General features: G+C 37.4%; 1 protein-coding gene and 1 long non-coding RNA gene across 7 annotated transcripts in view; one reads left to right on the top strand and one right to left on the bottom strand.

The window, feature by feature from the left end:
• Positions 1-14333, top strand: part of CDH20 (cadherin 20) — a 252220-nt gene that overhangs the window by 209631 nt on the left and 28256 nt on the right. For all 3 annotated transcript variants that reach the window (XM_077135323.1, XM_077135322.1, XM_077135324.1), the window contains 2 exons: positions 610-777; positions 4735-4922. In XM_077135323.1, coding sequence (XP_076991438.1) covers positions 610-777; positions 4735-4922 — 356 coding nt within the window. The remainder of the gene's footprint in view (positions 1-609; positions 778-4734; positions 4923-14333) is intronic.
• The window catches only part of LOC143662000 (uncharacterized), a 168645-nt gene that overhangs the window by 126738 nt on the left and 27574 nt on the right, over positions 1-14333 (bottom strand). The window lies entirely within an intron of this gene.

Here is a 14333-nt window from a genome sequence, read left to right as displayed (position 1 = left end):
TTAAAATAAACAACTCGCAGAGCATCTTTCATGTCATAGCTCACAAATGCAGTGAAGCACAGAGGTAAGCAGAACATAAAACAGAATGAAAATATAACAAAAGGAAAATCAAATCACAATTCCAATCCCTACTTAAGCCACTGGGGGAGGCAGGAAAACGCAGATTATAAATCAGTTCCCTAAAGAAGAGACATTCACATTATAAGAGCCCTAGGGGCTGGAGGAAAAAAAGAGATTCTAGATATAAGGCTTTGTTTTCAGGACCCAAAACCCAGTTTTGGTTACACAGAGCAGCCTGAAATTGCCTTGGACTATGATTCCACAAGTCTTTAAAAGAACCATTGCTGCCACCTCCCGTTCTCTTTCAGCAATGCTGCAATCAGTGATATCTGCCTCTGAGTGCTTTCTGCTGGAATGGTGTTTATTCATCATTAAAGGAAGCACCTTTTTGGACGCAGGGATGCTCAAGTTAAATAAAACATAAATGACTTGCCTTTCAACTCTAGACATTACTGTGCCCAAGGAAGAAAAACCTAAAATCTAATCCTTTGAAAACCAGGCAGCTGGGCTTGTTTTGTTTTTCAAAAACAAAGTATTTCTATCTTGCAGGTGTAATAAGGACAGCACTGATGAACATGGACAGAGAAGCCAAGGAGTACTATGAAGTGATTATCCAAGCCAAGGACATGGGAGGACAGCTTGGTGGATTGGCTGGGACAACAACGGTCAACATCACCCTGTCGGATGTCAATGATAACCCACCACGCTTTCCTCAGAGTGAGTACCTAACCCATGAGCACAAAGACCTCAGGCCAGAGGGACACACCAGCCACTGAGGTGAAAGATAAAGGCCAGTATGAGCTCCTCATTAAGTTATTCATGTACTCCTTTTCTAAATGTATCACATACAGTTCTCAGTTTTCCCTTCTAAGTCCCAATTTCTCAAGGCACTAAACCAATGTGTTTCTTGGGTAGGCCACGTTGGCTCAGAAGGCAGAGTTCTCACCTGCTATGCCCGAGACCCGGGTTCAATTTCCGGTGCCTACGCCAAAAAAAAAAAAAATGTTTCTTCATCATTGCCTCCCTGCAGAGATTTTACAGACTTTTTTCCCTAATTGCTGATCGCACAACTTCCCCATTCCCGCCATGAAATTAAATACTACGGAATAAGATTTTTGAAGGATAAGGTTGAACTTTAGGGAGTCATAAACCATTGTAATATCTAAGTTTTTTTACCCACCCACATAGAGGACAATAATGTCCCCACCTAGACTGCACACACTAAAACTAAAACAAAGCTGTACAGAAACATACTAACCCATCTGACCATCTTATCCAAACACTTCACAACTGTGTGCTGAGCATCTATTTTGTTACAGCAAAGGGAAGAGAAACACAAAGATGCTTGCACCCAATCCCTGCCCTGTGAAGCTTAAAATCTACTTGCAGACCATACATTTAATACACACAAAAAGTTAACCAGCAAGTAGCATGTGGTTACGATTTGGACAGTGCAGAAAGATGCCTTCACAAAAAACTTAGATGAATGAAAGTCTCATAGAAGGATGAGACTTCTAAAAAGGATTGAAGAATAAAAAGGATTTAAATTGGCAAAAAGGAAAACATCCCTGGAGAGGGAAGACATCCTTTCAGTCAAAAAATACTTGCTCCAGGTACCATTCTAGGTATGGAACATGTAAGCACTGTATAAGACAAACAAAATCCCCACTCACCTAGAGCTCATTCTGTAGGAACATGTATGAAAGAAAAAAATATTTCTATAAAGAATAGAACACACAAAGCATGTTGCAGTAATAGGGGGTTAAATATGTTTAAAACAATTCATGCAGAGGATGAGGTGGAAATAAAACTGCAAATGTAATTTTATGTTTGAAGAGCTCCCAAATCTAGACCTGCTCTTTGGTGTTTCAAATGTATTGTATTTCTAATGAGAGTCATTGGAAGACTTTTGAAGGCTTCTGAACAAGAGAAAGAGATAAAGGAAAGCTAATTTGATCGTCATGTACAGGATGAATTGGCAGGAATGCACACTTTTTGTGTAGCCTGGATTTAAAGTGATAAGGACTTAAACAAATAGTGGAAGGAATAGAATGGGAGAAATAAGGAAAACAAAACAGACCTTTGTCTCTTAGTTTCTTAGATGAGGGATCTGAGAGGGGAGAACAAAGATGACAAGGATGTCTTAAAGTCTGGATGACAGGGAGAAAGAAGTATTGCTGATAAAAACAGAACTCATAACAGAACTATGGAAGTGGTAGGGAAGCAGAAGATAAATTCAACTTTGAATATGAAGTAACAACAGGACAATCAGGTTAAATGTCCTTAAGGCGGGTGGCTACATAGAGTTGTAACTGCAATGGAGCCCAGGAATGGAAGTGAGAATTTGAAAAATAGATGCCTAAAGGGAAAAACTGGAGAAGTGAGAGCAGAAGACACATCTCCAGGTGGAAAAGCACAAAGACTTAACCAGGGAAGTCAGGTAAGAAAATACTAAATCACAAACAGTTAAACCAGACTAAGTTAAACTAAGACTTGGTCAGCCTAACCCAAGGGAACCATCTATTTTATCCATCCAGATGCAGAAAGCAAGCTCAATATTTACATATAACTGTTGCACATAAAGTCCCCAAGAACATCCAGGAAATAAAAAGGCAACAGATTACGTAAGCATTTTGCAAATAGTTCGAGTAGACTACTAAATTGAATGGTCCTACAATACAGAATCCTAGCACTATGGAACCATTTGTGAAATGTCATAATTTATTGGATTTTAATTGCTTTGCTGATCCCATAGGTTCCATCTTCTTTCTTCAGGCCTGGTACACATTGTAAACACTGTGGATTAAAGATTCTTGAACATGTTTCAACTACCCTATTTGTTTTTTTTTAATTTGACACTAGATGCATGTCTCTGATGGTAACAGAAAGTGTAGCAAATTATTACACAGCTCATAAGTACATGGATTTGGACAAACGATAGGAAAGTCATCTCATCCAAAACATGGCAGCTTTATAATGGTACAATGCAATACAGTGAGAACAGGGGTTTTAGTCCTGTCCTAACAAACCAACATCTTAACATCATTCTAAATCATACATTGAGTTGCTGCTTTTTCAAAATAGAGTAATAATGGAGAATCTAGGATAGGGTGTAAGTATAGATTATGTTGCAATAAAGGCACAATAGAAATGTATAAAAGTAATTTAAATCTCTATTTCCAAGCATTCTTCAGTTCATCCCTGCTTCCTCTAAAATTATCATTATTTTTGGACTTTTTAAAAATTTGTTTTCTCTCACCATTAAATAATTCCCCCTCTAGTTGCTAAATCTAAGTTTAGATGATTTCACCATTCCATAAGCCTACCTTAGATAAATTCTGACTTTAATTAATCTTTTGATTCTTTGTTCTTACTGCTCCATTTTCCTTTTTTTCACAAATATTACCATAACTGATTATGAGATGTTGACAAAACAACACATCTACTATTTTATACTGAATAAGCTGTCACCTTGAATTGAATGAAATATAATGGAGTACCAAGATCTCTATTTATTTCTAGCATATTACAGAAACATACAGTATGGTGTAGAAACTGTACTTATGCGTCTATGTTTAAACACATGTAGCTTTCCTAATATGGGGAGAACTCAAGGCAGATGCTTATCTGTTTCTCCAAAAAGTTCTGCATAGTAAAATCTAATCCATCAACTTCTTTGGAAGTGAGCGGAAAAAGATCATGAAATCCAAGTGCCTGCCAGCTTAGCACAGACACTAGAGAATCTTTGTGAAACTCAAGCCCTCATATCCCACTTCCTCTAAGCTGGCAATACACATTAAATGAATCAAAGAGACCATGTGCATATTGAAAATGTGATTGTGTGATTTTCTTTGTTATGTATATCAGTCATGTTATGATTGACAAAATACAGAAGAACATCAAAAAGCTGAGACACAGAGAAGGTAAATTAGCAAAGACATAACTTCAGAGAGACGAAAATTAAATTGTGCATCCAGGATATCAAGTTGAAAAGGAAAACATTACCAATCCTGAGTTTCCTCTATATGTAAGAATTTTTTTTGATATTCTATTTAGAAAAAGAGATTAAGTAGCCTCAGGGGTCTGCCCATGAAAAGGTAGCCAGAGGGCAGTCTCAGATGCAAGGATACAGTGGACCTGGTAGGGCTTGCTCTGTATGGCTGTACCTTCTTTATAAATCCCTTGTCACCACCAACTTTGGGCAGTTGGTCTTAGAAATGAGCACATTGCAAAACAACCATCCCACAAAGGAAAATGTGGGCATTTGAAACATACTTGATGACCACAATGGTTTTTCTATCTTTCTTAGAAATAACTGATATTTGGGAAAACATTTCAGTTCAATAGGAAGTACTGAAAATTTGGAAAGGAAGGTCCTTCCTATCACTTGGAAGGTAGAGTCACTGGGATGAGAAAAGTTTTTTTTTTTCATCCTGTCCTACCTTTAGGATTATGGTCAAGCTATTTTAGCTCTTCCTTATTTCGCATCCAGTACAAGCTATAACTTTATACAATTTCATTAGCCTCTGTGGATCTCAGGTTTTCATCTTCAAAATCGAACTGTAGTTTTTATTTCTGAACTATGAAAAAGATGGTTTGTACAGCTAGCAAACCACAGATGAACTGCCTGATAGGACGATTCTCAAGTATTCACGTTCTTACCTTTCTTCACAGAACATTATCAGATGAGTGTGCTGGAATCAGCTCCAATTAGCTCCACTGTGGGGAGAGTATTTGCCAAGGACTTGGATGAAGGAATCAATGCACAAATGAAGTACACTATTGTGGATGGAGATGGTGCAGATGCCTTTGACATTAACACAGATCCCAATTTCCAAGTCGGCATCATAACTGTGAAGAAGGTAGTCCAATTCCTTTTCCAAATAATTTTAAAGGATGCTTTGAATGTATATGAAATGCCAGTAAGGACTGTCGTGACACTGATATGTATTAATTCAAATCCAATGGTAAAAATATCCTTCCTATTAAAAAATCTCTTACTCCTTTTGCTTACATGTACACACTGGCTTATGTCATCATTTTAGGCAAAAGATACTAGGTCATGATGAAAATATATTATAAAAATGTCATTTCTCCTAGGCCACTATTTAGCCACTTTAAGAGATGTTACAGCTTAATTCTCTAATGATGTTACAATTTAATCAATATTTACATTTAACACTCCATTTTTTACTCTAGTGTACCATAAATAAAAGTAAAGCAAGCCAGAGTATTATTTAGGACTCAATAAGTAACAGGCAAGGATTTTTAATTCTTACTTGAACATCCATAAACGCTAACTAGACTTGAAAAGGCTTTACACAATAAGTTGCTCACTGATTGTTGACTTAAAATTCCTTTTCATGATAAAATCCCAGGTTTTCCAAACATAAACTACTATTTTATAATGTGACATAAAGCACATCAACATAAACAAGTTAGAATATAAAATTTTAAACAGAATTGAAGCTTTAACATCATAGTAAATATACAGCTGATGAAACATTAACTCAAAAACTATTTATTGGATGCCCACAACGTGCTAGGCAGTGTTTTAGGCCTAAATTTAGAAAATAAATAAAACAGTCAAAAATCTCTGCCCTCATGGAGCTTACATTCTTGAGAGGGAAAGAAAAAAATCAAAACAGCAAGTAAATCCATAAAGTAATGTATTTAAGGTGAAAAGTACTATGGGGGTAAAATAGAACAAAATAGGTGAGGTCAGGAAGGCCAGTATAACTGGGTGGTTGAGATGGCCTCATGGAGAAGTGACACATTTGCAAAGATTTAATGGAAGTGAGCAGAGTCACTACACAGAGTTGAGCTGGTTGGCAATGCATAGCCCTAGAAGATGCCTTTGAAATGACTTTGGTGAGAACTATACACAGCCACCTTGTAGAAAAAGTAACAGGCTATGCAGATATTGCAGAAAGTGTTCCAGGCAAAGGGAGCCACCTGCGCAAAGGCTCTGAGCTGGAACATGCCTGGTATGTTTCAAGAACAGCAAGGAGGCTTTTAAGGCTACATAAGGGGAAGACTAAATAGGAGATGACATAAGAAATGTGACAAGGAAGCCAGATTGCGTAGGGCCTTAAAGGCTAATGTATAAAATGTGGCTTTTACTGAGTGAAGTGGGAGTCACTGGACGGTTTTAATAGATGTTTGACACAACTAGACTTTCATTTTTAAATAATTACTCTATGGAGTATTTAAATTACTCTGTAGAGTTTTTAAATTACTCTATAGGGACAGCCTTTAGGCTGTCTAGAAAGGACCAAAAGGTATAAAAAATGGTGTTGTAGGCTGAATTGCGTCCCCCAAGATTTATGCTGAAGTCCTAACCCCTGCACCTCATAATGTTGCCTTATTTGGAAATAGGGTTGTTGTACATGAAATTAGTCAAGACAAGGTCATGAGAATTCCGGAGAAGATGGTGGCTTAGTAAGACGCGCGCGTCTTCCTTCCCCCTCCAGAACAGCTACTAGAGAAGTAGAAACGATACAGAACAGCTCCCGGAGCCACGACAGAGACCAAGAACACAGCGTACCCCATTCTGGAACAGCTGACTGGCTGGGAGAACCCGCTCCGGTGAGATCGCCGAGGGGCGCGGGCTTCCCCGGCCCGGGGTGGCAGGCGGCCGGAGTCCCTCCCTCCCTCCTTCCCGGGCCGGCTGGGAGAATTGGACAGGCAGTCCCCTCAAGCCGCGGTGGCTGGCGCCCGCCCCACAAGCACAGCCCCCCGGACCAGCTGGGAGAATTGGATCGGAGATCCCCAAGCCGCAGAGAACGGCGACCAGGGTTGCTTCCAAACACGTGGCTACCCAGTCCGGCTGGGAACGGTGGATAGACATTCCCTCAAGCCGCTTTGGCTGGCGACCCTCCCCCTACAGCGAGAGTTCCCCAAAGTTAAAGGAGCCACAGCATCTTTTACTGGTGGGACCCACAGACAGATGAGCACCACGAGCACCACCTACTGGGCAGGATAAGAAAAACAGAACCCAGAGATTTCGCAGAAAAATCTTCCAATCTGCGGGGTTTTACACCCACTGAAATCTGATTAAATGCCCAGACGCCAACAGAAGATAACGGCTCATGCTCAGAAAATTGAAAATATGGCCCAGCCAAAGGAACAAACCAATAGTTCAAATGAGATACAGGAGCTGAGACAACTAATGCTGAATATACGAACAGAAATGGAAAACCTCTTCAAAAACCAAATCGATAAACTGAGGGAGGACATGAAGAAGACATGGGCTGAACAAAAAGAAGAAATGGAAAAACTGAAAAAACAAATCACAGAACTTAGGGGAGTGAAGGACAAAGTAGAAAAGCTGGAAAAAAACAATGGATGCCGACAATGGTAGATTTAAAGAGACAGAAGCTAGAATTAGTGAATTGGAGGATGGAAAATCTGAATTCCAAAAAGAAACAGAAGCTATAGTGAAAAGAATGGAAAAATTTGAACAGGGGATCAGGGAACTGAATGATAATAAGAGGCACACAAATATACGTGTTGTGGGTGTCCCAGAAGGAGAAGAGAAGGGAAAAGGAGGAGAAAAACTAATAGAAGAAATTATCGCTGAAAATTTCCCAACTCTTATGAAACACCTAAAATTACAGATCCAAGAAGTGCAGCGCACCCCAAAGATATTAGACCCAAATAGGCGTTCCCCAGGACATTTACTAATTAGAATGTCAGAGGTCAAAGAGAAAGAGAGGATCTTGAAAGCAGCAAGAGAAAAACAATCCATCACATAAAAGACTATGTGTAGATTTCTCAGCAGAAACCATGGAAGCTAGAAGACAGTGGGATGATATATTTAAATTACTAAAAGAGAAAAACTGCCAACCAAGACTCCTATATCCAGCAAAATTGTCCTTCAAAAATGCGGGAGAAATTAAAACATTCTCAGACAAAAAGTCACTGAGAGAATTTGTGACCAAGAGACCAGCTCTGCAAGAAATACTAAAGGGAGCACTAGAGTCAGATACAAAAAGACAGAAGAGAGAGGTATGGAGAAGAGTGCAGAAAGAAGGAAAATCAGATATTATATATATAATACAAAAGGCAAAATGTTAGAGGAAAATATTATCCAAACAGTAATAACACTAAATGTTAATGGACTGAATTCCCCAATCAAAAGACATAGACTGGCAGAATGGATTTAAAAACAGGATCCTTCTATATGCTGTCTACAGGAAACACATCTTAGACCCAAAGATAAACATAGGTTGAAAGTGAAAGGTTGGGAAAAGATATTTCATGCAAATAACAACCAGAAAACAGCAGGGGTAGCTATACTAATATCCAACAAATTAAACTTCAAATGTAAAACAGTTAAAAGAGACAAAGAAGGACACTATCTACTAATAAAAGGAACAATTAAACAAGAAGACATAACAATCATAAATATTTATGCACCAAACCAGAATGCCCCAAAATATGTGAGGAATACACTGCAAACACTGAAAAGGGAAATAGACACATCTACCATAATAGTTGGAGACTTCAATTCACCACTCTCATCAATGGACAGAACATCTAGACAGAGGATCAATAAAGAAATAGAGAATCTGAATATTACTATAAATGAGCTAGACTTAACAGACATTTATAGGACATTACATCCCACAACAGCAGGATACACCTTTTTCTCAAGTGCTCATGGATCATTCTCAAAGGTAGACCATATGCTGGGTCACAAGCAAGTCTTAACAAATGTAAAAAGACTGAAATCATACACAACACTTTCTCGGATCATAAAGGAATGAAGTTGGAAATCAATAATAGGCCGAGTGCCAAAAAATTCACAAATACGTGGAGGCTCAACAACACACTCTTAAACAACGAGTGGGTCAAAGAAGAAATTGCAAGAGAAATTAGTAAATACCTCGAGGCAAATGAAAATGAAAACACAACATATCAAAACCTATGGGACGCAGCAAAGGCAGTGCTAAGAGGGAAATTTATTGCCCTAAATGCCTATATCAGAAAAGAAGAAAAGACAAAAATTCAGGAATTAACTGTCCACTTGGAAGAACTGGAGAAAGAACAGCAAACTAACCACAAAGTAAGCAAAAGGAAAGAAATAACAAAGATTAGAGCAGAAATAAAGGAAATTGAAAACATGAAAACAATAGAGAAAATCAATAAGACCAGAAGTTGGTTCTATGAGAAAATCAATAAGATTGATGGGTCCTTATCAAGATTGACAAAAAGAAGAAGAGAGAGGATGCAAATAAATAAGATCAGAAATGGAAGAGGAGACATAACCACTGACCTCACAGAAATAAAGGAGGTAATAACAGGATACTATGAACAACTTTACGCTAATAAATACAACAATTTAGATGAAATGGACGGGTTCCTGGAAAGACATGAACAACCAACTTTGACTCAAGAAGAAACAGATGACCTCAACAAACCAATCACAAGTAAAGAAATTGAATCAGTCATTCAAAAGCTTCCTAAAAAGAAAAGTCCAGGACCAGATGGCCTCACATGTGAATTTTATCAAACATTCCAGAAAGAATTAGTACCAACTCTCCTCAAACTCTTCAAAAAAATCGAAGCGGAGGGAAAGCTACCTAATTCATTCTATGAAGCCAACATCACCCTCATACCAAAACCAGGCAAAGATATTACAAAAAAAGAAAACTACAGACCAATCTCTCTAATGAATACAGATGCAAAAAACCTCAATAAAATTCTAGCAAATCGTATCCAACAACACATTAAAAGAATTATACATCATGACCAAGTAGGATTCATCCCAGGTATGCAAGGATGGTTCAACATAAGAAAATCAATTAATGTAAAACCATATCAACAAATCAAAGCAGAAAATCACATGATCATCTCAATTGATGCAGAGAAGGCATTTGACAAGATTCAACATCCTTTCCTGTTGAAAACACTTCAAAAGATAGGAATACAAGGGAACTTCCTTAAAATGATAGAGGGAATATATGAAAAACCCACAGCTAATATTATCCTCAATGGGGAAAACTTGAAAACTTTCCCCCTAAGATCAGGAACAAGACAAGGATGTCCATTATCACCACTATTATTCAACATCATGTTGGAGGTTCTAGCCAGAGCAATTAGACAAGAAAAAGAAATACAAGGCATCAAAATTGGAAAGGAAGAAGTAAAACTATCACAGTTTGCAGATGATATGATACTATACGTCGAAAACCCAGAAAAATCCACAACAAAACTACTAGAGCTAATAAATGAGTACAGCAAAGTAGCAGGTTACAAGATCAACATTCAAAAATCTGTAGCATTTCTATACACTAGTAATGAACAAGCTGAGGGGGAAATCAAGAAACGAATCCCATTTACAATTGCAACTAAAAGAATAAAATACCTAGGAATAAATTTAACTAAAGAGACAAAAAACCTATACAAAGAAAACTACAAAAAACTGTTAAAAGAAATCACAGAAGACCTAAATAGTTGGAAGGGCATACCGTGTTCATGGATTGGAAGACTAAATATAGTTAAGATGTCAATCCTACCTAAATTGATTTACAGATTCAATGCAATACCAATCAAAATCCCAACAACTTATTTTTCAGAAATAGAAAAACCAATAAGCAAATTTATCTGGAAGGGCAGGGTGCCCCAAATTGCTAAAAGTATCTTGAGGAAAAAAAACTAAGCTGGAGGTCTCATGCTGCCGGACTTTAAGGCATATTATGAAGCCACAGTGGTCAAAACAGCATGGTACTGGCATAAAGATAGATATATCGACCAATGGAATCGAATAGAGTGCTCAGATATAGACCCTCTCATCTATGGACATTTGATCTTTGATAAGGCAGTCAAGCCAATTCACCTGGGACAGAACAGTCTCTTCAATAAATGGTGCCTAGAGAACTGGATATCCATATGCAAAAGAATGAAAGAAGACCCGTATCTCACACCCTATACAAAAGTTAACTCAAAATGGATCAAAGATCTAAACATTAGGTCTAAGACCATAAAACAGTCAGAGGAAAATGTAGGGAGATATCTTATGAAACTTACAATTGGAGGCGGTTTTATGGACCTTAAACCTAAAGCAAGAGCACTGAAGAAAGAAAGAAAGAAATGGGAACTCCTCAAAATTAAACACTTTTGTGCATCAAAGAACTTCATCAAGAAAGTAGAAAGACAGCCTACACAATGGGAGACAATATTTGGAAACGACATATCAGATAAAGGTCTAGTATCCAGAATTTATAAAGAGATTGTCCAACTCAACAACAAAAAGACAGCCAACCCAATTACAAAATGGGAAAAAGACTTGAACAGACACCTCTCAGAAGAGGAAATACAAATGGCCAAAAGGCACATGAAGAGATGCTCAATGTCCCTGACCATTAGAGAAATGCAAATCAAAACCACAATGAGATATCATCTCACACCCACCAGAATGGCCATTATCAACAAAACAGAAAATGACAAGTGCTGGAGAGGATGCGGAGAAAGAGGCACACTTATCCACTGTTGGTGGGAATGTCAAATGGTGCAACCACTGTGGAAGGCAGTTTGGCGGTTCCTCAAAAAGCTGAATATAGACTTGCCATACGACCCAGCAATACCATTGCTAGGTACCTACTCAGAGGGCTTAAGGGCAAAGACACAAACGGACATTTGCACACCAATGTTTATAGCAGCGTTATTTACAATTGCAAAGAGATGGAAACAGCCAAAATGTCCATCAACAGACGAGTGGCTAAACAAACTGTGGTATATACATATGATGGAATATTATGCAGCTTTAAGACAGAATAAACTTATGAAGCAGGTAATAACATGGATGGACCTAGAGAACATTATGCTGAGTGAATCTAGCCAAAAACTAAAGGACAAATACTGTATGGTCCCACTGATGTGAACCGACATTCGAGAATAAACTTGGAATATGTCATTGGTAACAGAGACCAGCAGTAATTAGAAACAGGGTAAGATAATGGGCAATTGGAGCTGAAGGGATACAGACTGTGCAACAGGACTAGATACAAAAACTCAAAAATGGACAGCACAATAATACCTAATTGTAAAGTAATCATGTTAAAACACTGAATGAAGCTGCATCTGAGCTATAGGTTTTTGTTTTGTTTGTCTGTTTGTTTGTGTCTTTTTTTTACTATTATTATTATTTTTATTTTTTTCTCTATATTAACATTCTATATCTTTTTCTGTTGTTTTGCTAGTTCTTTTCCTAAATCGATGCAAATGTACTAAGAAATGATGATCATGCATCTATGTGATGATGTTAAGAATTACTGATTGCATATGTAGAATGGAATGATTTCTAAATGTTGTTAATTTCTTTTTTTTTCTTTAATTAATAAAAAAAAAAAAAGACAAGGTCATAATGGAATAGGAAGGGCCCCTAATCCAATATGAGTTATGGTCCTTATAAGAAGAGTAGACAGACAAGACACTAGAGAGAAAATAGCCATGTGAAAACAGGCAGAGATTGGAGTTTCACTGTCAAAAGCTAAGGACCACCAGGATTGCTGTCTACTGTCAGAAGCCAGTAGAGAGGCATGGAAGTCTTCCTGAGAGACTTCAGAAGGAGCATGACCCTACCGACACCTTGATTCCAGACTTCCACCCTCTAAAAACATGAGAGAATATATGTCTGTTGTTTTAAGCCACTCAATTTGTAATACTTTGGTACGGCAGCCCTAGGAAACTGATACCAATGGAAAAAAAAAAAAAAAAGACCAGCTGTATGCTATTACAATAGCCATGTAAGAAACGATGGTGGCTTAGATAAGGGTAGTGGAATGGAAGGAGTGAGAAGTTATCAGAAATTGGATATGTTTTGAAAGTAGAGCCACAGCATTTCCTGGAAGATTAGGTAAGAATATGAGAGAGAGGAGTCAACTAAGCAGCAAGAACGGAGTTGCCATTAACTGAGATAGGAAAATCTGCAAGAAGAGCAGGTGACTGACAGGAGGCAGCAAATATTGGGATTCCATTCTGGACATATTACATTTTTAATGTCTCATGTAGTGACAGCAGGATATGGAAATCTGGAGTCTGGAGAAGAGTTCCGGGTTGGAAATACAAATTTGGGAGTCATAGCATATAAATGGTTCTTAAAACAAATAATATTAGATGAGATTCCAAGGAAGTGAGTACAGATAGAGAAGAGGACAATGAAATGAGTCATGAGGCACCCCAACATTAACAGGTCATGGAGAGGAGCAAGGAAAAGGAAGAAGACTAAGAAGGAGGGATAAGAGGCAGGAGAGAGTGTGGTTTCCTGGAAGACATGAAGAAAGTGTTTCTAAGAGAAAGGAGTGATCACCTATGACAAATGCTACTGAAGGTTAAATAACAACACTGAAAAGAAAACATGAACTCTGGGAACATAATGACCTTGACAAAAGCAACACAGTCATAACTCAGAGAGTGACACAAGTTAACGTGTGTTTATAATAACTTTATGCTGTTTCCTAGAGCTGAATTAACGCTGCTTTACAAGGGGAAAAGGAAAGAGCACACATTTGTCCTCTATTTAAGGTAGAATCAAATAAAGCAAAAGAACAAATGTATCCAGCATTCTACCTACCAGATATCTTCAAAATCAGCACATACTGACCCCAAAACGGTGCAAAATGCTGAGATTAACTTCCAAATAAAATTTAAAAACTGCTATTTTTTCAAATATGTGTTGTGTCTTACGTTATTTTTCATCCTTTCATAATTAATAATGCATGCTAGGTCTATGAAAGAAAATAATATCACCAATCTAGTCTATGACATGGGATTAAGAACATGCCCCTACTATGCAGCATGCCTCAAGTTAACGAGGGTAAATCTCTGACATGCTGGATAATTATTGTTTAATGTAAAAATTATCTTTAAAGAATTCAACAACCATAAAAAGAGCTTCTGAGATTATCAATATATTTTAAATCTTATTTCACATCTTAAAATAATATTCTTAGATAATTCTAAATAACAAATAAAATATGTTAATTTATGTAAAATTATCACAATATAGGTTACCTTATTATAATCCATTCATTTAAACAAATTAACTACTACAATTCTGTATCTGAAAGGAATCTTAAATGTTTTTTCTCCTAGGTTCTTACCTAGAGAAAAGAGATCAAACTTCATAAAACAGAACACTATTTTATTATTTCCACATTTAATCAAAATATATATCAATTTTGCCAAGGTCATTTTGAATCCTGTTCTGAATTTATGAGGTGTCATAAAATGGAATTAAGAAAGAGATCAATAAGTGGAGTAGATGG

Source organism: Tamandua tetradactyla, chromosome 18 (assembly GCF_023851605.1).
Source record: "Tamandua tetradactyla isolate mTamTet1 chromosome 18, mTamTet1.pri, whole genome shotgun sequence".
Taxonomy (NCBI): Eukaryota; Metazoa; Chordata; class Mammalia; order Pilosa; family Myrmecophagidae; genus Tamandua; species Tamandua tetradactyla.
This window is presented reverse-complemented; position numbering and strand designations above follow the sequence as displayed.